Raw genomic sequence first — 27628 nt, 5'->3', positions numbered from 1 at the left:
GTGCCTCAGGGGGTTGCCTAGTTACTATTTTATTATGAAACAAAGCTTCCCAAGTTCAACGCTTGCCTTGCCATAGATACGAGAAAACGCATCAGCTTCGACACATGGTTACAAACTTGGAAATACGAAATGACGACAATGTTACACCAACTCTGACCCGCTGGCATGCTAACGTTGCTCTGTTGGCATCTTGTGGGTTGGGTTGGTTGGATTATGTTTTGCAATGTTAACCATTCCTTGTCCTTTATCTGACATGTTACTGTGTTCTTACCTTGTCTTCAAGGTACTTTGAAGAAAATAACTTTTCCGTTATATGAAAGTTAGTGCTAGATCATCAGGTATGTTACAGTGAGACAGAAACTTGACCAAACTGAGTTCAGCACTAACTGCAACTGAGACAAACGCTTCGTACAAACGATACAAACCAAACTTGGCGTGCTACGCGTACGGTGGTGATGCTCCTTTCCACACACCGGAGTGTGGTGAGATAAAACAGTCGTCCTGTCGCCCGGGACGCTTATAGTATATCCTATAAACTCTATAACCAGTTTTATAAAAGGCACAGAGATTTCGATAGCCTCGAACGAATCATGGTGTTCACCGTAAAACGTCACTAATCCATTTCACCCATTTGTACATCAATGAGTCATCATCATCATACACACAGCGTGCCCAATCATACATTCCCTTCATCTGTCAAAGAAAGTGAAAGTCTCGGCAGTGAAAGGCACTTTCACTTTCCGACGCTCATCTGCTGTCCACAAGGCAGATACAGTCTCTATTTGGACGAAAAGAAAAACGGAAGCTCGTTGGGCCTGTTATTCTGCGACCTGAGCCATCGTCAAGATGAGGTCCTCAAGCTTCAGAACCTCCTCATCGACAAACCTTACTCGTGACCGTCAGATGAACATAGTCGATCGGCTCAGACAAACGAAACTATTTTTTAGTATTAGATGTTCCTGCCTGCTTATGTCTTCCGTCGGGCACACGTTAAAGAGTCCACCACAAATTCTATAGTATTGCCATTTGGCTGGTCGAGCTGGGGTCTTGGCTGCGTGTCAGCAATGGTTGCCTGTCGTCCAATAATTTGACGACAAACGAATATTGTGTTCGGCAAAGCTTGCATTATCGTGTTACATGGTTCTGAATTATGCATCTTCACCTTTCAGTGGGAGGGTATCGCACTAAATACACATCAAGCAACTTCTGTTGAAAAGATCATGCCTGACAAGCGTTGTAGGTAAATCCCTAGTCGACTAAATGTCTGTGGCAAATATCCAAGAAATGTGCCATTTTACTGCTGGTTACGTTTTACATTCTGATCATTCAAACATCGGCTGGGCTCCTGACCGCATCGGTATATTCTTACCTGCCCTTTATATAAATGTGGAGGGCGATTGGAATAACGCTACTGCGGAAAATCTATAATCCCACATCGTAACGATTATCTATCAAGGCCCACGCGGTGGATAGAAAACCTGTACAGAAGCATACAGCTGATTCGGGTTCAAGTTCACTCGGGGTGGGTTCAAATCCGAACAAACAAATCAGATGGCATTTGGCAGGTGGTTGTGAAGCGTGTCCTCCAGTATTTATTGGAAAGGTGGCCTTTCCAGTCTCTGCCCCCAATATGCCAATAGCCCGGTCAATGATGAATGCCAACTCCTTCCTCCCCGTCTCCAGTCTTCTACATTCGCGGCGCGCTACCAGATAATTTGTGCCCCAACATTTTCTGGTCTTCGTGAAGGCAATCTTCTGATTGACCGAGAACTAATTAAGGCAGATGACTGGTGGGGCCATGACGTGAAAAGCCCATTTGCCCACGGTAATGAAGTTACATTACCGTACATTGGCACCCGCGTAGGCTCCAGTCTGCCTAGAACTGGCACGCAACCACTGTCCCAGACAACTCTTCAGGCTCAATATCACTTTATATTAATTTCCTGGAAACTTGTTGGTTCCTAACATCGGCTAACCTTGGCCAGCCTTCCTGAAAGTTACAAGTTTCTCCACTGCCTAGGACTGGCAAGCAACCACTGTCCCAGACAACTCTTCAGGCTCAATATCACTTTATATTAATTTCCTGGAAACTTGTTTGTTCCTAACATTGGCTAACCCTGGCCAGCCTTCCTGAAAGTTACAAGTATATCCACTGCCTACAACTGGCAAGCAACCATTGCCCCAGACAACCCTTCAGGCTCAATATCACTTTATATCTATTTCCTGGAAACGTTAGCTAACCTTGGTCACCCTTCCTGAAAGTTACAAGTCTTGCCGCTCCAATTCTGTGTATGACTCGTTGTATAAATTTGCCTTCAGGCTCAATATCACTTCATATTAATTTCCTGGAAACTTGTTTGTTCCTAACATTGGCTAACCCTGGTCAGCCTTCCTGAAAGTTACAAGCCTCGCCGCTCCAATTCTGTGTTTGACTCGTTGTATAAATTTGCCTTTCGCTAGGCCTAAACTGCGTTGGTGCAATATTGTTGAGCGACTGCATACTGACAGACTAATACAGCTCGCTGTCAGCAGTAATGGTTAAGTTACATAGTGTCTCCATATGCTGCGGTAAGAGCCATTGACATTTAAAGCGTCCAGTACAAGGCATTACATATAGAGCACCATCCACATTATGCACTTTCACCAATCCATATTGTAAGAACGATAAGGGTGCTACAATGCAGTACTAGATACAACGCGCTGAATACAAACCTCATTTATCATTATACTCAAGAACTACCACTGCCATGACTATTGTCCTGGACACATTTATTATACATACTCATGTTAACATTTGAAATATGTGTAAGTAGTCTTGAAATAAGCATCTTGAGAAGTTGTCATTTACTATTCAAGTCATTGTGTAAAGAGCTCATACTGTGGACAACCATACTCGCAGAAAACTACCGAACTTCTAAGAACACCTCATGATAGATCCATTCACTGTCATCATCAACATACTCAATTTGTCAAGCAACTACCTGTATGTCAAAAAAGTATATATGGAGTTGTAAGAGACCTCATGCAAATATACTATACACAATTTTATCATATAGTGGACATCGATGTTGTATTGTTTATCAAACGTAAGCAAAAATGTAAAAAAAGAAAGAACGACAACGTGTATGTATGATTGAAGAGATCATTTCAAAGGCCCTCTTTGCATGCGTTTTCAGAAAAACTTGCCAAAATGCGTTTTCAAAAACACCTGCCAAAACGTGTTTTTGAATGTGCGTTCCCTTTACAAGGGGCTGGAAGTTGTTTTCGACACTCTGGAATGCATTTTAGAGTTGTTGTGAAAAAAAGCATCGTGAAATGTTTTTTTTTTCTCTTTTTTGCAAGGTGTCTTTGAAAATGCATTTCATAAAGTGTTTCTGAAAACGCATGCAAAGCGGGCCGACACAAGACCATGTATAAAAGCCCTGGATGCACACACACACATGTCTGACTGAGACTGGCAACTCCAGGCCATTACCAAAATGAAGTCTGACATCAATAAAAAATGACCCATACTGATGGGGCTTCTTGTTTGGTTCATTAACGTGCTGAGAGTGATTCATGGCGAACACACTAAACCAGGCCCAATTATGTGCACACGCAGCCTGCACTGGGGGACCACGACAGCAACAGATGGGGCAACTCAACACACACACAGGGACGGTCTCCCAGGTGCCATTAAACACACCGTTCCACAGATGGGTGCACTAATATTCGGGCTAATGGAATATTCTTGTACTAAAATACTTCACGTAAAATAGGAGAATACTTGGGAAATTAGCTGCGCCTGAGATTGTGCAGTCACACATGCTGTAAATCTTGAAACTTTTTGGTGGTTTTATTTCTGTGGTTTTCGCAGTGACTTTGTGCACAGATATAGCGCATAAAATCTTAACAATTCTAATTACTGTGACAGTTATAAACGAACCTTTATTCAGATAGTAGCTAGTTGTTTTCGCAGGAAAGAAAAATGCTGAATTTGCTGTTTTTCTCCATGAAATGCTCCAGAAATATCTAACATGATTCAAGTTCTTTTGATGCATCCTAAGTTCCATGCACCCACAGGACATGGTGCACGTAGAATTGGGAGAATCGGAACACTTAAAAGCTGATGTCCTGAATGAAGGATGTAGCACATACTCTCAAAGCAGATGTAGCCGTCAGGCTTGATTTGCGCATATTTAGAGTATTTTGTACAAGCATTGAGAATCCTGGAGATTATGAACTTTTTACTGATACCCCCTAGCAATTAAAAAAAATGCATAATCTCCATAAAAACCTACAAAACACTGCCAAATATGCTCAAAAGAAGCCCAACTGTTACATCTGCTTGTATTGGAGACTACTAGTACAGTCTTGAAAACACCAACCACCGCCTCCCAATATTGAGACGTATTGGACTACCCTTTCACAAGCAATCCGGCATTCCGTGTTCATTAATAACCTGCTCGGCTATATTGAAACAGATGTGCTCGCTACGATGGGAGTGCGGCCAAGGCCGGGCTCCCGGGGGAGCGCTCTGAGTGGGTGGCTTGGTTGCCGCCGGTGCAAGACATAGCCCATCAATTTTTCATGAATATCCTTCCACGCCAGGGACCTTACAGCATCTTATGTACACATGTCGGGCCTCTGCTCCTGACCTTCTGACGGGCACGTACACATGTATGCCGGGATGGATGGATGGATCCGTAATACGTGACCCAGGCAGGAATATAAAAAGGGGACAACACATGGCATATTCACTTAGGATTACAAAACACTGGTTACAGGTGTGATATGTGTTTGAGGACCCTTCTAGTTGCCTAAGGGCATGTATAAAACTAGAAGTATCCACACAATGTAACCCTGACAGGAATATAAAAAGAGGACAATGCATGGCACCAAAATATAACATTACATATTCACTTAGGATTACGAAAAACAGAGGTTACAGGTGTGATTTGTGTTCTTGATACCTTAGGGCACGTATCAACACGATAGATCCACAATACGTGACCCGGCGGGAATATAAAAAGGGGACCAGCATGGCACCACCATATACTGTAAATGCAGAAATGTTCGTAGTGGTTTTATGTTTGCGGTTTTCGTGGTGAACTCTTTGCCGTGAACTTAAAGCCGCCGCGAAAAGCAGTTCCATATTGTGTAGCTGTAGCACTACTATTGTTTCAAAGGCGAACTCAAAACCATCACGAACACTCCATTTTCTCCCTACCGTGAAATTAAATCCCTGCGAACATTTCTGCATTTACAGTATCATTATGTATTAACTTAGGATTATGACACACTGGTTACAGGTGTGATATGTGTTCGAGGGCCCTTCAAGATACCTAAGGGCATGTATAAACCTAGATGGATCCACACGATGTAACCCTGGGAGGAATATAAAAAGAGGACAATGCATGGCACCCACATATACCATTACATATTCATCTAGGATTACAAAACACAAAAGGGTACAGGTTTGATGTGTTCCAGATACCCTAGGGCAGGAATCATGACTATACATGTAGATGGATCCATATGATGTGACCCGGGCAGGAATATAAAAAGGGGACAATGCATGGCACCCACATATATTCACTTGGGCTTGTAAATCACCAGGTGTACATGTGTGATGTGTTCTAGAGACTGATACCAAATGACACTTTTTTGATGATAATGAGGTTGTAAAAAATCAATTCTAATAACCAATTCTGATGATCATATTTGTGAAAATCAATTTTAATAATCAATTTTGACAATACTGACAACCAAATTCTGATAAGTTCGATAATTGATTCTGATAATCAAAACTCAATATCTCAACATGCTGGGTAGATATTCCTATCTGCCATGTCATATGTTATCTATGATAAACTAGTTTATATTTTCCTGAAATATAAGTTTCAAATACAACAGTTACCTTTGATATTTTGCACCCAAGTTTGTGCTGATATCAACGTGCAGTTCTTACAAACCATCATAATAGAGACAGAATAATGGAAGTTCTGCTGCAGTACCAAGGACAGCCGGCTATAATTTTTTAATGGGCCAAAACCTTCTTACATACTGTACCAAATTGCATGACTCCTTCCATAGATTCATGAGTTATGCTGCTAAACCACATACATACTAATGATCTACCTTAATCTACACAACATGATATCTTCTGCTGCATAATATAGTCTTTATAACAATACTAAAGGGCTGCTTTTAATTTTACTCTGTCCCACTCATTGTTTGTGAACCCGGCGGCATCTTCTTAATTTTCGTTGTTAAACCTGTCATAATAAAATACATTTTTATCAATTTTATGTCATGAAGTTCAGATTTCTTGAACAAAAGGGATCAAATTTTGCTCCAAATTTTTGTCTGTCACAAAAAGCAAATTTCTGTCCCGGAATGGAGGGACATGTCCTTGAGACAGCCCTGCAATAGAGCCATAAAAATTAATGTTCTATACGACAAAAGAAGCAATTCTAGGGGTGGAGCCAATGGAAACCTGCTGTTCCTTGGCAACTGTTGCTAGGTAACCTTTGTTGCCTGGCAATAAGAGCTAGACTGTCACAATTATAGTAACCAAACGAACTACATGTACTGGTACCTCAATATCAATCTACACTACATAATATCTCTTTCTGCTATCTTTGTAACAATATTAGTAACCACTAGTCGTCAAATACAATCTTCTTCCCCTGAAAGGCAGCGATCTGCCCGGCTTGTTCTTTCTGCTTGCGTTTGGCGATCCACGAGGGGTGGAGATGCCCCGATGTCTCTGCTGAGGACGGCTTCGCTGCTCTACCTGCAGCTGGGCAGCACAAGTCAGGTTTGGGTCATTCAGGACATCTCATGGACCATTTCATTGAATGATACTTTAACCTTTAGCAATCTCAAGTAGCTGTTTGGCACCCACTTCCCTTTGGGTTACAGAGTTAGGCAGCAGGTTTAGTTTACTTAGTTTAGTTTATTCATTTACTAGTAACCAGGAATACATTTTGCCTGATGGCGCTTTTTTAAGACTGTGAAGAACAGTATAACATGTGGCTACTCTAGTCTAGACGCTATCTTAATATTAACTTGTTGGGTGGGACGCCTCGTGCTGAAACAGTGGAGGACATAAGATCCCACTTTTTCTGCTACCGGTAAGTGTGGGTTCTGCTATGTTAAGAGGAGAGAAGTGTATTGATCTGATGACTTAAGTGATATGAAAAAAAGAAACAAAGTTTGTAATGCTACACCGATTTCTTGCTTCTTAGATTTTTCCGGAAATTTATGGATTGAGCAGGAAAAATAAAACAAACAGGGATGCTGTGATAGACCCAAACAGTACAAAAGAAAAAAATACTAAAAGAAAAAGACAGAATTGCTTTGGGTAGAAAGTAAGAATCGTTGATACCTGGTGCTCTGGACTGCTGCTGAGGCCTTCCCCTGCCTGCAAACTTGTGGGAGCTCCCTCTGCAAAACCAACAACGTTCTTCAGTTTAAGTCAAAAACAAAACAAAAATGTATATAGAAGACTCATGTAGTCCGTATCTTTGCTATATTTCATCAGACCCTTACCTTCTCCCTCATAACCTCAATGACAAGTTGCCTCAGGTCAATTTGAGCTTATGATTCAAGTTAACAAAGTTTCAAACAAATGATACAAAACATTTGACCAAAAAACACAAAGTATCAGGGACCTGGGTACTGATGAACACCAGTTTTCCCCAGAAAACCAGAGCATGAAGACAGAGGGTGAGTGTGGAGTGACAGAGTTGGGGAATGATGTGGAGTAGGGATAAACTAGTTGTATAAGAAAAGGCAGTACTTAACCTTTCATTTGGTCGTTTTCCCGTTCTTTTTTCAAATTTCCCCTTCTTGACGTTCCTTGACCTCCCAGCGAGGCTGCCGATGAACAGAGACTCCCCAGGAAGTGCCCTCGCGACCGCTGGCACTCCCGACACCCCTCCTGAGTCAACCGTCCTTTTTCCTCCTTCCGTATCTTCCTCAGGGTCTGGTTCTCCTTCTCTAAGGAACATGTCATCTCCTGCAGTCACCGTCGTTTCCTCCTTCTCCTCCTCGTCTTCATCTTCTTCAGCATCACAAGCCGCTTTTCTTGGACCTGTCCTCTTCACAGTCGTAGGTTCAGTTCTCTTTACTGACTGTTTGTTGTCTTCTTTGCTTTGAGTAAGATTAACTTGTGATTCGGTTTTGCTTTCTATGGAAGATTCTGTCGTCTGATCAGGAGTTTCTTTCTCCTCACTATCAACATCCTCCTCCATTTCCTCTACACTGTCTTCTCCATCCTCTTCACTTTCACTTTCTGAGTCTCTAGAACTCACAACAATCTCTGTTGTGTTTGAAATTTCTGTTGATGCTTTTGCCGCATCCTTACTTTGAGAGATTTTGTCCTCCTCACCAACATCACCTGCACTGCTCGCCCCATCACTACTACTCTGCCCTGCTACAGTATCAGATGTTTTTTCAACCTTATCAATGGATGAGTCAGTTGGTGTCTGTGTATGTTCTGTGTTCTCTGCTGGTCTCTTTTCTGTTTCTCCCTGTCCTGATTTATCTGCAGTTTTCTTAGCTTTGTTTCCTGCTCGTTTGTCCTTCACACTTTTCTTCATGTCAGAAGCCATTTTCTGACCAGGAATGATGTTGAACTTGCCTGGAAGTTTAAGGTTACAGAAACTTTAAAACAGTAAAAATTCAAAACATTCAGTTCTATGTGTGGGACATCTTATTCATAGTAAATCTTTAGATCTAGTAAATCTTTAAAACAGAGTTTCTTTTACGATTATCGCGCCTTAACCCAAACCATGATCTGAACCTGGACCCAGAGTCTTTAGCTTTGATATATGCATCATACTGTACATGCCCAACTCAAACTGGGAACTATCTTATTGGTATGACACAGGGCCCCACTGCAAAGCAGTGTTAATTACTGAGCTGGGCAAACCTGGGTAAAATGACAATTTAATTTCTTGGTTAACCAATTTTAAAAAAAAAATGCTAAATTCCAAAATCAACATGAAAACAGGATCTCAGAGGAAAGTCTGTACTTTGGTGCACACAGTTTCAGGGTGTGAACAGGGTCAGGTGCAAGTTTTCACCCCAGCCTTCTGTTTTAATGATTTTTTTGTGTGCTAAAATTTTTTAAAATCCGTTAACGAAGAAATTAAATTGGTGTGGCCTAGATAAGGGACAGTCTGACTCACCTCTGACTGTGTCCAGTTTACTCTTCAGGCCCTTGTGGCTGATCAGCCTGGCCATGGCTCTCTCTTTACTGGAGGAGGTTGGCTGCAACATTACATAATCATGATTCACTCTTGTAAACATGGCCCAGTTCGATGTACATGTAGTTAGACTTTGGCGCACTGAAGTAGCCGTTTGGCACCGAATTCTTCATTGGTTACAGAGTTAGGCAGCAGGGAGAAGGTTAAAGCACCATTCCACTATGTAGACAGCGATCACTGAGTAACTGCACACATTACAGTGAACCTTGATTTCATAACTGGAATATGATGCACGATGTAAAAGTATTATTCAAAAGACATGAAATGTAAAAAAAAGAATTTTTTATATCAGAAAATTTGTTGAGTGATTCTGTCAAACATTTGGTCGCTCAGCGGTCACAGTCTCTAGTGAAAAGGGGTGTAAGGTGAATGTGTTCTGATGTTCAAAACAAATGTTCAAATTGAGAAAAAATTGCAGATTGTATCAGCCATAACAGTCATAAACACAATGGTCCACAGCTGCACACAATTTGGAACTTGCCATGAAAAAAACCCCACATGTAACAACAGTAACATACATGTACAGGGAGTATAAAATCAACTTACGTCACTTAATACTTTGTGCTCATCAAAATCTGCAAACAGGCCGGATTTCGTCACATCATCAGGCTTCAACCCCTGTAGTAAACAAAAAAGGGCATCAAACTTGGACTCATCTTACATTTTCCAAATGACAGTTACTAGCAACTGGATAAAATTTGGAAATTTTATAGTTGCTCGCCAGTAACTGTCACTTGGTGTATCTTATTACCTGGGCGTCTAACTTTCATCAAAGGCACTAAACTTTGCAGAAGCTTGATAAAATTGTAACAAATGAAAACTGGTGAAACTCGGCCAGAATCCCTACCTTGAGGACTGTGATGTCTTCATGCAGTTTCTCGGCACGGTGCTGGTTTTTCGCCAGCTGTTCAGGTTTTCCTCTGGGGGGATTGGTTGGGATGTAATGAACATGTACATGTGCTACAGTGCTACATACACATCTGGATGTAAAACACTTGGACTCATCTAGTCATTCACACTGACTCACAAACTCACTCACACACTCAGTCTCACACTCGCTCTTTCACTTTCACTGGCTCGCTCACTCACACACACACTCACTCAGTCACACACACACACACACACCTGCACACACTTACTCAATTACTCATCCACCCACTCACTTGCTCACTCAATCACACTCACCACTCACTGAAGTCACTCACTCACTCACTCACTCACACACTCCCTCCCTCCTTACTTCTTGTCCCGCAGCTTGCGGATGTTCCTGCACAGAGCCTGGATCAGCAACAGCCGAGCTCTCTTCACATCCCCTCGGAGGAGCACGATCTGAGGGGGAGGGTGAATGATTTAATCCAAATAAGCCATGGTGACAGTCGGTTGAAGAAGAGACAGATAAGGAAGACTGGGAAGAACATCCAGTAAAGGGATGAGCGGCCTAAATTGGAATATGACCTTCCTACCTGGCCGACAGGATCTACTCTACTCTACTTGACCGTAAACTCTACTGTACTCTACTCTCTACAATCTTTGTTACATACTTCTTTCTGGAGAAAAATTCTATTCATAAGTGTGTGTCATACATGCATACTTTACGACTTCAAACTCAGGCCTGGGTGTTACAAGTTTCTGAACGCAAGTATTGTCTATTTCCAAACCTTAAAATCTTTTCAAATAACATTTTCCTTTAATTCTGATTCTTTAGAGAATTTTAACCAACATGTTATCATAAAGTTAACATGCCTACATCGCCCCCTCCCCACATACTCATCATCAAATTATAGTACGTACAACGAAAGAAATCTCGCACACATACCTCTTTATTCAGCTCTGTGAAGTTCACCATTTTCGGTTAGATGATATTCAAAGGCAAGAGAATCCGTAAAATTCACATATGGAAGAGTTTCACGTCATCAAGACCGAACATGCTCCAAACCGCATGGTCGCACAGCTGACGGCGCTATGAACGTGTGACAGCATCATATCGCATCGGTTATCATATAGCCATAACAAACACATTAAGGGACAATTCTATAATAAACATCATCATATTAATATACAAACATCCAATGTATCAAAATAGCATCCACGTGTTATTTGAACCGTTCATATAATTCTAAACTTTAAATTAATATTTTGCGTTTGGATGCGCTGTTCCTATGAGGTCACCATAGGGTCATTACCCTTGTTTGACCCCATGAGGTTGTGTACATGTCCGACACAACACGCTCCGTTGATTTGGGAGTTACTGTATGAATTTATAACTAGAATTTCGGACGTTTCAGTCATATTATGAGGTCAAAGACAAGGGCCAATTGTGTGCACCCACGACGTTTATAATTTTGTAGCTCGTAGAAGGTTCGACAGGTACATGGAAGTTCACCCTGTCAAGTACAACCACAGAGCTTTGGAACATCCACACAAACCCACCATGACAGTTGAGTGAAAAGGAATTCAACAATGAAGAGCAGTCCTACCTGACCGAAAATTCTACTCTACTCTAAGATTGATTGAATTGATCCCGATTTATTACGTTTTTGTATACATGTAACGTTAGTTCGTGTATGTGTGTTGAGTGTGTGTCCGTCTGTCTTTCAACGCCATAACCCTAGAAGGCCTAGATGGCTTGTCTGGATATTTGGTTGGTGGCGTAGATATGTTTGACACTGTATTGTTTTGTATTTTCCTCTTTCGTGTCAATTTCATAAAACCTGTAAGTATATTTTGTTGAATATTCAAACCCTTGATTGTTTTACAAAATACCAGAGAACAATGCAATGTGCATTTTTTAAATCCTTGTAAAACATCCCTAGATTAAGGGTGCCCTAAACGATTTCAGGGGGTAAAACTTGAAATATCCTGGGGAAAACAATTTTGTTTGGTGAGGTTGAAATTGACATTTACTTCCCTATATTAGCACATCTGCATCATTATTTCATACAGAAGCAAGCCACAAAAGGAGTATTTTATTTATTGGGTCCCCCAAAAAATCAGCCCAGAATCCAGTCGTAACCGTTTTCTGTCGACAATCTTCGGTAACTTCCGGCCGCGTGACGTCACAATGCCCAAGCACATTGAGCCATGACTACGTGATTATTTCTTCTGAAGCGTTCGGGACTTATCGGTCAGAATCGTGCATGTTCGGAAGATTTGAAATGATGGCTGGCCTCCAAGTGCTCAGATTTTCAATGAGTTCCCACCGCACAACGACATCACATTTTTGCTCCATGATGGTCGATATACGATGAGATAGTGTCATCTAAACTTACTTTGGATAGAAATCAGAAAAAAATTGATTTTGAATATATGACTTTCAGCGCCCTGATATTGCTTAGGTTGCCTTTAATAATTTTAGTTGACTAATATGATGTATGCATTTCTACACTCAGATAGACCTACTGATGGCATTGGATACTTTATTTGCGCCATTAGATGTCATAATGTATATATGGATAAAATGCAAAATGGATACAAAGTATACAGTTACCAGATAATTCAACCATAGACAAAGTTACAATGGAGACACTGTTCGTATTAATCACTCCTTTTAATTTTCTTTTACATTGACATTTTTGCAGGTACCCAATAAAGCATTTGTAAATACATTTATGTTGCTGGAATATCCATTCATACCGATAAAAACTGTTATAATCATAACTTAATTTCAATTACATAGCATCAAAGTTATACTAAATCACCACTACAATCTAAATTAATACAGACGATCAATTTTTGATATCAAGATTTCTTTTTTCTGACTCAGTCTTAAATACATTTACAACAACCTGTAAACAGAAACTGTCATAAATTTTGCATCAAAGTGCCAGAGAAATCAAATTCCCTGTGTCATTCACATAAAAATTTGGTCTTTTCTTAAAACAGCTAAGTATATAATCTTTAAAACAATTGTCTACTGTTACTGTGTGCTTTGGTGGGACAAATCAGCAACAGGTCGTGATGTCACAGAAAGGACTGCTGCATTAGCATAAACTGGTAACCTTACATGTACGTTATGGCTGGATAGCCTGGATGACAGACCCCCAATCTCTAAAATATCTATTGATAGATATTTCAGAGATTTGGGGTCTGGCATCCAGGCTATGGCTAGGAGTGCTTTCTGTCATCTTAAGATTCCATACTATGTATGTTCAGACAAAAAAATTTTTTTACACAAATGACAGAAAATTTCACTTCACTGGCACTTTGAGGAGCCAAAATCAAAACTCCTATTTCTGACGTTTATAAATCTTCCATGCGAACTCGGTGAACATGTCCTTCGGCAAGTCCTGGTGGGAGGCGTTGATCAGCTGCATGAGTTGTGAGTAGCTGTTCTCCTCGAACTTCCAAAATTCGTCCTGAAGGCGTAAATCCTGGTACAGCTGCTTCACCATGGCAACCTTCGCAGCATCGTTCTGACCATAGTTTTCCTGAAGTAGAACAAAAGTCTTTTTTTAATTCTTTTCCACACAAAGTTTCCAAGGAAAAGGGAATAAAAGAATTCTTATAAAACAAAAAATAACTTCATTGCAATATCTTCCCCAAAAGGCTTATGACAAGTAACAGGAAAAAAAAACTATGAATAAGACGACAGATCCCACTCTTAAAAACAACAGAGCAATCTTCAGTCATTAAAAACCACTACAAAATTGGCCACTTGATCAAAAGATTAGCTAAATAGCTGAGGTCAAACTGCCTACAAACTTCCGTGAATAATTTCATCAGGTTGGCAAATGACTGAATAGCAAGTTTCTTTTATTCAAAACCAAGTATTTACAAGAGCCGACGTTTCGATGATTGTCTGCCAGTCAGTATTGCCCTGATGAAGATGACAGACAGTCATCGAAACGTCAGCTCTTGTAAAAGACTTGGTTGTGAATAAAAGAACCTGCTATTCTGTCTACAAACTCTAATGAAAACAAGCCAGTTGAAACATGTATTTAGAAGAAGAAAATCAAAAGGAAGAACAAACAAAGCAATTTCCAGTCATCAAAAACCGCTACAAAAGTGGCCTACAATCTGGATATCAGACAAGTGACTGGGATATAACAAACTAATGAAGGAACGCCTGTTGAGCCTATTCTGACTGATAAAATCAATAGCAGAGGTCACCACAGTAGAGCGACGGCATTAGGCGGTAATTTAACCCTGAGTGCTCGAGGCATCAGAGCTTCAAACGAGGCTGATGTGATCAATTTTCCACTGGATAAAGGATAAATCTACACGGAGACGACAGTAACAAACATCGACTGAGACCACACAACAGGAAATCTGTGAAGTACACTGAAATACGTCATTGACAGCAATGCGTTTTTAATTCTGTAACTGTAAACTTTACATAATCTAAGCAGAGTTGGAAATGCTGGGTACATATGTACTCTTGTGCACCTAATATTGGAGCTGTGCAACTGACGGTTGACTGGGTACACCTACGTACCTACCTACTTACACCAGTGCACCTAGATATTTGTGTTTGGTTACGTATGTTAAGGTACTATAATTGTGCACTAGTATCCAGCAAAGTGTTGACATTTAAGTGTTAGAAAAAAAACACTTTCGCTATTATTTGTTTAAGATTTTGAAGTTAGCTATAGAATTTCAGATTCAAGCTTTGAAGAGATTTTCATGAATAAACAAACAACAAACATACTTTTGACAAATATCTAGTTAAGAGTTTGCTACCCTGGGGAGCTTTTGAGACGAACTCTGACTCTTCATCAACTCGGTAAAGTCAGATCTCATCTTAGAGTTTTCTTGTCATGTGACTTGATGTTGATTATCACAAACAAACAAACAAACAAATAAACAACACACCTGTAGAAGCTCCCGTTGCTCCTTGTTGACCAATCGTAGCGCCTGTACCACCAGCCAGCTGCACTTATTCTCCTCCACATCAGTACCGACCTTCCCCGTAACCGCCGGGTCGCCGTAACAGTCCAGGTAGTCATCCTGTAACGAGAAGGTGTTTTTGTATCTGTATCTGTATCTATATAGCCGGTATAACCACCATTCGGCGTAACACACCAGCTAAGTGTCTGTATTCTTACAAAGACTGCAATAGTCAAATACCCTTCTAAGTATGTTGTTCCTTTAGTTACATTTCTAATAACAGTACCAGGTATATGTGTGAAGTACAAGATACTGGCTGTTGCCATACAAATAAAGGAAAGGAAAGTGATCTCGAACCAGTTTAGCTCAAATGAACTCAATGAACAGAAGAGCTACTCTTCCACTGGTCGTGACAGAGAAGACAGACGCTATGTACAGTATTTACAGGTTCATTGTACCGGGGAAATTCCCCTAGCTCTTTTCGACAAGCACAATGAACAGTGGACCACAGCTTAACGTCCCGTCCTAAGGACTGCGATCTTTAACGGTAGCGTGCATGTCGGGTGAGTGACACAGCCGGGATCGAACCCGGGGCTTCTAGTTCCAGAGGCAAGATCGCTAACCACTGGACTACGCACGCTACCACGTTTCGTGATGTTTCCAGCTGTGAAATAAGCTTGCGATTGTAATTTGAGACGATTGATTGTTATTTGAGACGATTGATTTAATAAAAACAAAAAATTTAAAAAAAAAATGTTACTCATGCATGAATAGGTATATATTACACCCCTATATGTTTGGGACTGCATTGTAGATACCGGTCCCTAAACATTATATTTCATGTAAATACTTTGCATTTGGGAATGCATCTAAAAGCATCAACACCTGTCTGAGCTGCAGTGTAATGTAAACAAGTCAGAATTTCCCTGAGAAAGGTGGGAGATGATCACTGAAATGTCGGTTGAATAAATCACTTGGCTGTGTACAAAGAGTCTTTTTATTTACCCTATATAGTTAATCTTTTGAATAAGGAACTGTGATTTTTAGAATAATCGATACTGATTTCGACATTGATTATAAAGCTGATACATGCATTAATTTTTCAAACTCACAAACTCTTGGTCCAGAGGCATGGTAACTAACCACTGGACTATGCATGCTGCTTCAAAGTGGTAAAAGTAAAACTTGTGACATGACTTCCTTACCTGTATCTGGAAGAACCTGCCCATCTCCAGGAGAATTGTCTTGGCATTGTCATGGGACTCCTTACTAGTGATGCCAGCCTGGAGGGGGATGCAAACAACTTTTAGTCAATAGAGAATACAACATGGTGTATTGAACTGTATTCTGTATCACCCTAAGTACCAACCAAACCTGTTATCATGGCCCAGGTGTCACATAAACAAATTCATTCATATCCCTCATAACTTTTCATTCAATTTCTCATGTGAAAATTTTTTTTCTTTTTTAAACAACTGGTTAAAGTTAGAAACATTGATAGATATGATAAAACAATAGCATTTGTGAAATTTCATGGTTCAGAGGTACTGTATTCATGCTCTTAAAAAAGATGGCATGTCCAGGATAATCTATTCATACCCTTTCTTGTTCAAGTTCACAGTAATAGTCATGAGATCAGGTACACTAAGACACTAACAGAAATATAAGGCGAAGTAAATATGACAAGGATTCTCAGAACCCCTCACCATGTACATAGCAGCCGCCACAGGGAGGTGGAAGGAGTAGAAGGCAGTCTTGTACTTGACTATCGCATTGTACCTGGGCAAACAAAATATATACATACAGATGGTTCAACACTTGAGGTGTAAATTACAACACATCAGGGTAAAGCTTGACAAACACACCATCAAAACAACATCAGTTTTTCCTGTTTTACAGAATCATTTTCTTTAACACTTTCCGTATGATATCCTGGCTCTCTCATTCTCATACCTCATCCTCAATGTCTTTGTCATCATCATCATTATCCTGATTCTCACCATCATTTTCAACATCGTTTTCATAATCATTCTCATCATCATTATCCTCATTCTCATTCCCATCATCATCATCATCAATATCATCACATAATCATTATTCTCATAATTCTCAGTAATCATAATTGCACAGAACATAGAAAGCACCACCTTCCCATCAGACAAAGAGGAGCTGTGCCCTTACCTCTCCTCTGTGAACTTACTGAGGTTGACTTTGCCGTCTGGAGACGTGATAAGGTCCAGTGACTGACCAACTATCGTCTTGTACGTTGTCTGGAAACAGATATTAGTGAAGGGTTAAAAAGTGTTGCAGTCTTTTCAGGCTGCATATCAGAAACTGCTTTAATCAGACATATAATGCAGTAAATAGTGAATGCTCTTTGTCCAAAGTTCCTTTTCCTATTGATACTGATCAAAAGGGATTTGAGAAAAATTCCTGTGAAGTCACCAAAAAAGTACATCACAAAAACATTGTTGCTTCAGCTGAAATTTGCTTAAAGACCCTGAACATCTCTTGATGGTAAATTCCTTCTTATCATTAATCTTAACATTCAGTGCGATTGAAAATTCCTTTTGGGCAGATCATAAAGAACAATTTCAATCTAAACTTTTCTGATAGATGAGTTCTTGAGACAAGATGAAATGGTCTATATTGATCGATCTCCACTCGTAAGTTTGATACATACTTCATAAAATCTACATCTGAGCATTCCAGGTTCATTACCCCTTGGACCCTGACCAGTGGGACTGATATCCTGTGCAACAGAATCTGATGGACCTTACGCGAAACGGCAACAATCACCACAAGAGAAGACTTCATGTGGAACCCCGGGGAAACTGAAAAGGTGGAGACCAAAGAACATGTGGAGGAGGGACCATGAGGCCGATGTGAAGGCATCCTGATCGTATGATGTCGAGTAACTATACAAGAGAATTGTCTCATGAGAATCTGTACCGACGTGCACACGTGAGAACACACAAGAACTGGCCTGAAATATCATATGTGTGAGACTGCCTGAGAGGAACATCCTGAATTCTGAGCTTGACACAAAGGGAGAAGCTGGTAGAGAGGGTCCAGGACCGGATGAGATGGAAAGACCTAGTCCATGGCCTATGCCCAAGGAAGGGCGGTAGACCTAAGTATGTACTTGTAATTACCCCTTGGAAGAGTTCCAGCAGGTCCACGTAGTACGGCTGGTATCGGCAGAACCTCCTCAGGAGTTTGTAGATGCAGGACTCCACGTAGCAGGCATCGTTGATGGCCATGTTACCCACATCCTCCTGGAGGTGCAAATGACAAATATTATGTGAAAGTGATATCAAACCATCCATTTCTTTCTGAAGAGAAAACAAACACTAGAGTACACATGTTGCAGGGTGGTCTTGTGGTTAGGGTTGTTGGCTTAGAAACTAAAGGTTCTGGGTTTGAATCCCTAGCAGGCCCCAATGTTGTGCTCTAGGGAAAGGCATGTCACACCTATTTCTTCACTCGACTCAAGTGAGAATGAGTACCTAGACATCCCTCGGATATAATGTTAAATGGAGATCCCGTGTTTGAGGAGAGCCACACCTCGAATGGGTTAAAGATCCCACTACTTAAAAAAAAAGTAGGGGTCAATCCCAGTGTGTATGGATCAAACCTTACAGTCTGGTCTTATGCAGCTTGTATTTAATGTACAACACTGCTGGACAGGTGCGTTATGCGTTATACGTTAAATCTATTTACTGGTTATGAAAAAAAACAAAGCAAGTACATACGACTCTGTACCAGCAAGGCTGGCCTCTCCTGGTCTGTGATTGGTCCATGATGTCGTCAAGAACCAGGAAGAAAGCTTGCAACTGGAGACAGGAGGGGAAATAAAGTCACATTAAACAAACATGCCAAACAATAGTCAACATCATGTTCATCACAATAACAGATGCTCAGGGTGAAAGCAATGTTTATTCATTCACTTCAGGCACCTGGCCCATATATACATACAGAGTCTGAGAAAGCAGAACATGTGTACCTATAGCCTAACTTATAAAACTTTAAAAGAGCTAACTTTTTCAAAAACAAGATTTACATAATGCCTCAAGAATATATAGATAAAGCTTTATAAAGATGAAAAAGTTAATACACACAGTTGGCCTTGTTTGAAACAGAGGAGAAACAAAGGGATCAAAATATCTCAAATAAAGTAGCCATCACCCCATAAGGATAAGATTCCTCTTGCAGAACATACAGAAACTGCAGTAGTACGGTACACACACACACACACACACATACTTACACAAACACACACACATACATACATACACACAGACACACACATACATACTTACACACACACATACATACATGTACATATACTCACACACATGCACGCTTGGTAAGCATTTTCATACTAGTAATGTCAAATCTTAGATAAAGTAAGAACAAACAAAAGTTTGAAGATCTCATACCTCCATGAAATATCTAGAGTTACTTAAATGTCTTGTTTAATTGTTATTCATTAATTATGCAGATAAGGTTTTCATTGAACAGCATCATAAGCCTCTTCCATTGATTAGTATATAGGAATGTCTAGTGACAAGCACCTGAAATTTCTGAAGGGTTTCAAGTTAAACATTAACTACCATGTCCCGTATGTGGGGCAAAGTGCAATCAGCAACTTTGGAGGTCAAGGTACAAATTCGCAGTAGTTCTCACAGCGCAGCTGAAAAAGAAGGTTTTGCTTCAAATATCAAGTTATCTTGTGAGGTATCTGGTGAAGCTTTTTCACAAAATGGCTGACGGGACACCAAGGCAACCAGGAACAGGTGATCAGGGTCACCTGCCGCCACCTGATGCTGGAATGGGGGCACAAGGAGACCTGCAGCCTGGACAGGTGGGGAGGGGGGCATTTAACACGTCCTATGTGTACTTAAAACAAAGAAATACCTAGCTAGAAAGTTAACATTCTTGAGAAAATGCAGGATATTTCCCAGGCTCTATCAATATATACTAGTCTAAGATTAACTAGTAGCCAGTAGTGTTATACATTTAAAGCTTTGCCTTACAGTATTACACTGTACCTGTTCGAATGTGAAACAAACTTTGACAATCAGGCTCCAGGACAAGGCAACCAGGCCACGCCGCCAGCCCTGCAGATGTCTGTAGGAGCTTTCGGTGGAGCAACCATCCGGATCCAGAGCCAGGCCCTCGCAGTAGTAGGCCTCGTGGGAGGACTTGTGACTGGAGCATCTGCTGCAGCTTCTTTTGCAGCCAGCAGGGTTTGTTTGTTTGTTTCTTTGTTTTGCATAACACACCAGTTTTGTAAAATAAGGTACAAGTTGCATAGCACCAGACTGTAATCAATATAAATCAAGGTTTGATCGGGATGGACCCCTACTCTTTGTTCATTGTACTCATTTTCAGAAGTAAAATAATTAAATAGGTGTTGAGTGCCTTTCCCAAGGGCACAACATTGTAGCCTGCTGGGTATCGAATGCAGAACCTTTAGATTCATGCCAGCAATCCTAACCATAAGACCACCTTGCCCCTATCAAGGTTGCAGAGTCCCCTGTAGGTGTGGTGGGAGCAGGTGTGGCTGCAGGCGTGACTACAGGAGTTACGACCCTGGCAGCTTTCTACATGGCCAACAAGCAACCAACGGACAATGCCATACACAGGGTGGTGGACCGAGAAGGGCATGTACAAGTACAGCAGATAGAGGAAGGGTCGCTTCTGGTGCAGGTCATGTTCTTGACACTGGTAAGACACAGTGACAGCAAAATATGAATTTTTTTATCATTTGATTGTTTTCACCAATAATCTATTGTAACATGATCACATACATGTACTAGTAGTGACTGTTTCACTGTAATTATACACAAGTTAAGAAATTCATGGTTGAAATCAGTATTCCAACAAGGCAACCAGAAATGGCAAACTAATCATAGCAGTTTGCGAGTAAGTGTATGTCAGGAAACCACGGACCCACAAAAAATAGCTAGACGGTGCAAATACTTCATTGGAATGGAACCAATAGATTAATAGTTTGGAGAAAAATGTATACATTCAAACTTAGGAAAGATTCATGAAAGGAGCAGTAAGGCCTAGTAAAAAAATGTTATGTATCCTGTTACGTGACCAACCCTAAAAAAACTGCCTTTTTTGTGGGTCAACCACTGGACGCTTTATTTTCCCTGTGACCCCAGGCTGGCTACTGGGTGATGCGCTCCTTAAACGAGAGGATCGACCGGGGGAGCGACCGCACCTGTCTGCAGCTGCTGCTGGAGGATGAGCTGCAGAGGATTGGCTGGACCGGACCCATCCAAGCGGGGATGGAGGGATGGTGGTTTGCTGAGGAGGAGGAGGAGGAGGAGGAAAAGGCAGCAGGGATGGAGCAGGAGGAGAGATGGGAGTGGGCAGGGAGGATGGAGAAACAGGTATGCTCAGAGGCTTTGATTGCATATTTTTTGCATATTTACTGACATGTTGGGACTAGCCAATCAGATGGACTACTAGTATGTAGGGTATGCAAATGAGGCTAGAGATATAAAAGCAGACAAGAAAAGGAAAAGAGTGCAAAGCCTGTAGTGGTAGGGGATGTTGGAGAAAACTACTAATAGAGGTAAGGGTGTTACTGTGGGTCAGGGAAAATAAGGAGGGGAGGGGGTGGTGGCTTTAGAAATGGTAGGCACTGACATATTTGACTCCCCATGCACCCTCTGCTTAAAGCTCTATGAAAGCATTGCCTTGCACCCTGGTACCAGGATGGGGATTTTCCACACTCCTATCTCTCCATCACATGTCTCAATGCATGGGAAGGGCATTGAAGATATTTTCTGTTTACAGACGGTACCACATAGCGAGACTACAGAGGGAGACTCAGGTCTGCCTGAAGACGTGTCGTCTGTAGCTGCCATGTCCATAGCTTCAGCTGGAGAGGTGGAAGAGGGACCACTCAAGCAGCGGAGAGCCGCGCTACAGAAACACAAGGACTCACCAACAGCACAACGTTGCATCAAGGCCTTCAGGTCCTGGGAGGAAGGAGCAGAAATCATGACCAGCAGTGGATACACAGACCTGGGGGGAGTAAAGGCCTTGGTACTGGGATTCATGCAGCATGACATGGTACCACCAGGTGACACAAGTACAGTACTGTATGACCAGTCATGGTTGAACCTAGATAAAGCTCAACTGAAACAGCAAGTGACCTCCCAGCTACAAGCCGACCCCACAGACAGCACCTGTCTGCTGCTGACAGCCCTACAGCTGCCACATGGAGACAGCCGGGTGCAGACCCTGCAGCAGGTGGTTGCTGCCATCCTACAGCACGGACCGGGAGACTGGCTGTACCAATACCTGCACCACATCTACTACTACCTGGGGTGGGCCATATGGATGGCAAGCCCTCAGCCAAAGCCAACAATGGTGTCAAAACTTTCCCAGGGGAGTGACCTACCAACAAGTAACCTGTCTGCTCTAGCCAAATCCTTGTCTGCCATGGCTAGCTCCCTTATGTACAAACAGGACCATTTGAACACTGTGTACTTCACATGCGTACTGTCTAAGGAAGTGTCTGAGACAGAAGCCATCAGACAGTGGGAGCACTTCCTCAGCCTGGCACCAGAGTGTGATCGCTATGTGCCACGTGCTCACTACTACCTGGTCACCCTGTACAACCAGCAGCAGGACAGGCAGAAGGTGAATTACCACTTCACCAGGGGGCAGCACAGGGAGGCCAACAGGCTACCTGGGTTTCCTGAAGTCCCCAGATCCATCAAAGATCCTGCTAGAAAGGCATATGAACAATATGTATCTTAATTGATCTTCTCTACCCAAATCAGATGTGTATAAGTCCTATAGGCCTTAAAACCTCCCGTCGGACTTTCATTTTAACATTTCGTAAACTTATCATGCAAATGACTTGCAAATTATACATAACCAAATTGTATATTGTATGTGTCAAAGTCCTGTAGGCCAAACCTGTATCCTACTTTTATTTCAACATGTTATGCAACTGACTGGCACATTTACATAATCTAATCTATGCATGATGATGTTCGCCTTTAGCCAACTTACAAATATCACAGCCGATTTAATTTTCCAGCAAGGAGAAAACTGTCGCTTAGGACAGTGCTGGCATGATCAACTGTAACCGATCCAACAGTATGCACCCAAGGAATGAATAAAGGATTTCACTTGGCTTGAAATTCTTAATACTCGGATGTATTCAATGTTGAAAGATCGGGTGTGTGTTCAATTGTGCCTTGTTGGTATTTGTGCGTCTTCACCATAACAGGTGCCTCCAATATATCATAACACTGCACTATGTATAGTACGTACATGTAGCGCTTAGACATGGCCGGGTAGGCGGGCAGATTAGAGACAGAACAAAAATGTTCATGGTGGTTTTAAGTTCACAGTGAAAGGTCATCACAAAAATTTCTGCATCTTACAATATTACAAGTCTTAGATAAAATAAGAACAAATAAAAGTTTGAAGATCTCATACATCCATGAAATATCTAGAATTTCTATAATCATTATGTCTTCTTTAAAGAGCACAAGCCACTCCAAGGCGACATTTGCTTGTTGCATTTACCTATAGTATCATTATTAAAAAACCCAGTGTGTTTACGAAATAAAGACGCGGTTCCCCATAATATACACGTTTTGAACGCCCGCCACTGAAAAGTGATACCCGCCGCGTGACCAAACTTCCCGATATGCTAGGAACCGGAAATGACGTATCACAGAGTAGTCCTGTTCGAACTTGCCCGCCAACTACACGCTTGGTCGCCATCTTTGACAGAAAGTTTGTACTAGGAAGTTTGGTAAACACAGTTCAATGATTATGCAAATAAGGTTTTGATAAACATTGATCACTTCATGTCACAGTGAAGGGGACAATATAGAAAATATATAACTGCAAAATTTACAGACATACAGACCAAACACAATACCTCCCCATGAATAAGCAGCCTCTTTCATTGATTATAGACCTTTCATTGATTATACACCTGCCTAATTACAAGCACCTGAACTTTCTGAAGGGTTTCAAGTTAAACATTAACTACCATGTCCCGTATGTGGGGCAAAGTGCTATCAACAACTTTGCAGGTCAAGGTACAAACTCAGTGATCTTGTCAGGTATCTGGTAAACCGTTTCCACAAAAATGGCTGACGGAACACCAAGGCAACCAGGAACAGGTGATCAGGGTCACCTGCCGCCACCTGGCGCTGAGATGGAGGCACAAGGAGACCTGCAGCCTGGACAGGTGGGGAGGGGGGCAGTTTTGTTCTACTTATAAATCAAAGATCAAAGTGCTAAAATAATGCACCTGATCAAGTAGTACAAGTACCAGGCGAGTGCAACATTACCCAGAACAAGTAGAGAATGTTTCATGTACTTAATGCTATGTCACGACACAATTTCCGAACATGTATATCTATAGGCCAATACATTTATACCTCCATACAAAAAGAAACCCTAAAATGACTTACTTAAACTTAAACTAAACTTTAAGCATATCAATTCTATCTAATAGTATATATAAATCATGTAGCTGTGCAATAGACATACACCTTATTATGCCTTCTATAAATATTGTATAGCTTAGAATCTATGTGTAAACTGTATACATTATTAAATGCCTTATACAAGGCTTTGCAGCCTGTGCAGCATGGGGACCATCACCATAGACAGATGGGCCAACTAGCACTACAGGCTCAAGGACAAGTCTACCAGGTCCCACAGCAGCCTGCTCCTATACATGGACAGGCAGATCACGGCCCTCCACCAGCTGCACAACCGTACCAGGGCTTCCCTGTGGCTCCCCAACCAGCTGGGCAGGTGCACCAGAACGTCCCACCCGCAGACCAAGCAGCCACAAACATTGGGCCGCCGCCAGCACTGCAGATGTCTGGATCTGTAGCCCAAGTAGGGGGTATCTTCGGCAGAGGGACCATCAGGATCCAGAGCCAGAGCCTTGTTGGAGGACTCGTAGCTGGAGCCTCTACTGCAGCTGCATTTGCAACCAGCAAGGTTTGTTTGTTTCTTTTGCATAACCTCTAAACTGCCTTTAGGCATAAAACAGCAGTTTTGTTAAGTATGTCAATCCTGCCCAAAAATGGCAAGACGACCACCGAGGGAACATAAGTGAAAAGCAGTCGCCTTGGGCTCTGTGCAGATGTTGCTCTCCTCTAACAAGTTCCTCCATTTAAAGTCCTATCTAAGGGACAGCCCTAATCGAAGTTAGGTACTTATTTTCACCTAAGTGTGCAAAGCCATGTAAAGTAGTGCACAACATTGGAGCCTGCTAGGGATTTGAACCCAGAACCTTTAGATCCTACATCAACAACCCTAACAACCTTGCCACCTTTAGGTTTCAGAGTCCCCTGCAGTAGTGGTGGGAGCAGGTCTGGCTGCAGGTGTGGCTACAGGAGTTACAACTCTGGTAGCTTTCTACATGAGCAACAAGCAACAAACGGAGGAGGCCATCCGCAGGGCGGTGGAGAGAGGGCGGCATATCCAAGTAGAGCAGATAGAGGGAGGGTCGCTTCTCGTGCGAGTCAAGTTTTTAACACTGGTAAGAAACCGCAAATATGTGAAACTTTTAGAGAAAATAGGAAAATTGTCATCAATGGAAGGCTAAACTTAAAATTGAAAAGTCTACAATACTTTGTTAAATATCCCTCAAAGTCAAGTTCTCACTTGTTTTCCCTCCACTCTTCCCCCAGGCTGGCTACTGGGTGATGCGCTCCTTAAACGAGAGGATCGACCGGGGGAGCGACCGCACCTGTCTGCAGCTGCTGCTGGAGGATGAGCTGCAGAGGATCGGCTGGACCGGACCCATCCAAGTGGGGATGGAGGGGTGGTGGTTTGCTGAGGAGGAGGGACAGGAGGAGGAGGCAGCAGGGATGGAGGAGGAAGAGGAGAGATGGGAGTGGGCAGGGAGGCTGGAGAAACAGGTATGCTGACACTGAGCTTTACTTGCGTACTTTCTTAACATATTTACTAACATTTTTGGGCTAGCCAATCAGATGGACTACAGTACTAGTAAGTAACTTTGCTAGGGGTATCCAAATGAGGGTAGAGACATAAAAGCAGATGGGAAAAGGAAAAGAGTACAGAGTCTGTAGTTCCTGGGGATGTTGGAGACAAGAAGTAGTGACAGGCATAAGGCTGTCACTGTCAGTGTGGGTTGGGGAAAAATCAGGGGAAATGGTAGGCACCGACATATTTGACTCCCCACCCTCTAGTTAAAGCTCTCTCTCTCCATCAAGTGTCTGGACGTATGGTAGGTGTGGCATTGAAGATATTTTACTATTTCCAGTCTGTACCGCCCAGCGAGACAACAGGAGACTCGGGCCTCCCTGAAGATGTGTCGTCTGTAGCGGCCATGTCCATCTCTTCAGCTGGAGAGGTGGAAGAGGGGCCGCTCAAGCAGCGGAGAGCCAGGCTACAGAAACACAAGGACTCTCCAACAGCACAACGTGGCATTACGGCCTACAGGTCATGGGAGGAAGGAGCAAAAATCCTGACAAACAGTGGGTACACAGATCTGGGGGGAGTGAAGGCCTTGGTACTGGGATTCATGCAGCGTGACATGGTAACACCAAGTTTCACAAGTAAAGTACTGTATGGACAGTCATTGTTGAACCTGAGTAAAGCCCAGCTGAAACAGCTAGTGACCTCCCAACTGCAAGTTGACCCCACTGACAGCACCTGTCTGCTGCTGACAGCCCTACAGCTGCCAGAAGGAGACAGCCGGGTGCAGACCCTGCAGCAGGTGGTTGCTGCCATCCTACAGCACGGACCGGGAGACTGGCTATACCAACACCTACACCACATCTACTGCTATCTGGGTGAGGCCATATGGATGGCAAGCCCTCAGCCAAAGCAAACAATGATGTCAAAACTTTTCAAGCGGAGTGACCTCCCAACAACAAACCTGTCTTCCCTAGCCAAAGCCCTGTCCACCATGGCCAGTTCCCTTATGTACAAACAGGACCATTTGGAGACAATGTGCTACACAGCCCTGCTGTCTATGAAAGTGTCTGAGACAGAAGCCATCAGACAGTGGGAGCACTTCCTCAGCCTGGCACCAGAGTGTGATGACTATGTGCCACGTGTTCACTACTACCTGGCCAGGCTGTACAACCAGCAGCAGGACAGGCAGAAGGTGATTCACCACTTCACCAGGGGGCAGCAGTGCGAGACCAACAGGCTACCTGGGTTTAGTGAGGTCTACAGATCCATCAAAGATCCTGCTAGAAAGGCATATGAACATTATGTATCTTAATTGATCTTCTCTACCCAAATCAGATGTGTATAAGTCCTATAGGCCTTAAAACCTCCCGTCGGACTTCCATGTTAACATTTCGTAAACTTATCATGCAAATGACTTGCACATTATACATAACCACATTGTATATTGTACGTGTCAAAGTCCTGTAGGCCTAACCTTTTTCCTACTTCCATTTTGACATTTTGTAAATGTATTAGACAAATGAGTTGTATTTTACATAATCTATGCATGTTGATGTTCACCTTTAGCCAACTTACAAATATCA

The 27628-nt window shown here is 42.1% G+C and overlaps 2 protein-coding genes across 2 annotated transcripts in view; both read right to left on the bottom strand.

Moving 5' to 3' along the window:
- Nucleotides 1-6426: 6426 nt before the first annotated feature.
- LOC136429009 (serum response factor-binding protein 1-like) lies at nucleotides 6427-11249 on the bottom strand. Its single transcript, XM_066418885.1, has 8 exons — nucleotides 11074-11249; nucleotides 10498-10586; nucleotides 10105-10177; nucleotides 9804-9875; nucleotides 9180-9261; nucleotides 7792-8629; nucleotides 7373-7431; nucleotides 6427-6784 (listed from the first exon to the last, which is right to left on the bottom strand). Exons 1-8 carry the CDS (start codon nucleotides 11101-11103, stop codon nucleotides 6645-6647), a joined length of 1383 nt encoding a protein of 460 aa, XP_066274982.1. The 5' UTR covers nucleotides 11104-11249; the 3' UTR covers nucleotides 6427-6644.
- A 1536-nt stretch (nucleotides 11250-12785) lies between these two features.
- The window catches only part of LOC136429004 (farnesyl pyrophosphate synthase-like), a 53095-nt gene continuing 38252 nt past the window's right edge, over nucleotides 12786-27628 (bottom strand). The window contains exons 5-11 of the mRNA XM_066418881.1: nucleotides 18839-18919; nucleotides 18239-18361; nucleotides 17265-17353; nucleotides 16790-16862; nucleotides 16289-16366; nucleotides 15069-15203; nucleotides 12786-13684 (exon numbers count right to left, since the gene is read on the bottom strand). Of these exons, the coding sequence (XP_066274978.1) occupies nucleotides 13484-13684; nucleotides 15069-15203; nucleotides 16289-16366; nucleotides 16790-16862; nucleotides 17265-17353; nucleotides 18239-18361; nucleotides 18839-18919 (780 nt within the window). The 3' untranslated portion in view covers nucleotides 12786-13483. The remainder of the gene's footprint in view (nucleotides 13685-15068; nucleotides 15204-16288; nucleotides 16367-16789; nucleotides 16863-17264; nucleotides 17354-18238; nucleotides 18362-18838; nucleotides 18920-27628) is intronic.

The sequence above is a fragment of the Branchiostoma lanceolatum genome, chromosome 2 (assembly GCF_035083965.1).
Source record: "Branchiostoma lanceolatum isolate klBraLanc5 chromosome 2, klBraLanc5.hap2, whole genome shotgun sequence".
NCBI lineage: Eukaryota > Metazoa > Chordata > Leptocardii > Amphioxiformes > Branchiostomatidae > Branchiostoma > Branchiostoma lanceolatum.
The sequence above is the reverse complement of the archived record's forward strand: the minus strand, read 5'-3'. Positions and strand labels throughout refer to the sequence as shown.

Coding starts and splice junctions, on each gene's coding strand:
- LOC136429009 (XM_066418885.1), bottom strand. CDS start 11,103: ATGGTGAACTTCACAGAGCTGAATAAAGAG. Junction 10,587..11,073: donor TCACAGAGCTGAATAAAGAG/GTATGTGTGCGA, acceptor CCTCCCCCTCAG/ATCGTGCTCCTCCGAGGGGA. Junction 9,876..10,104: donor AAGACATCACAGTCCTCAAG/GTAGGGATTCTG, acceptor TGTTTACTACAG/GGGTTGAAGCCTGATGATGT.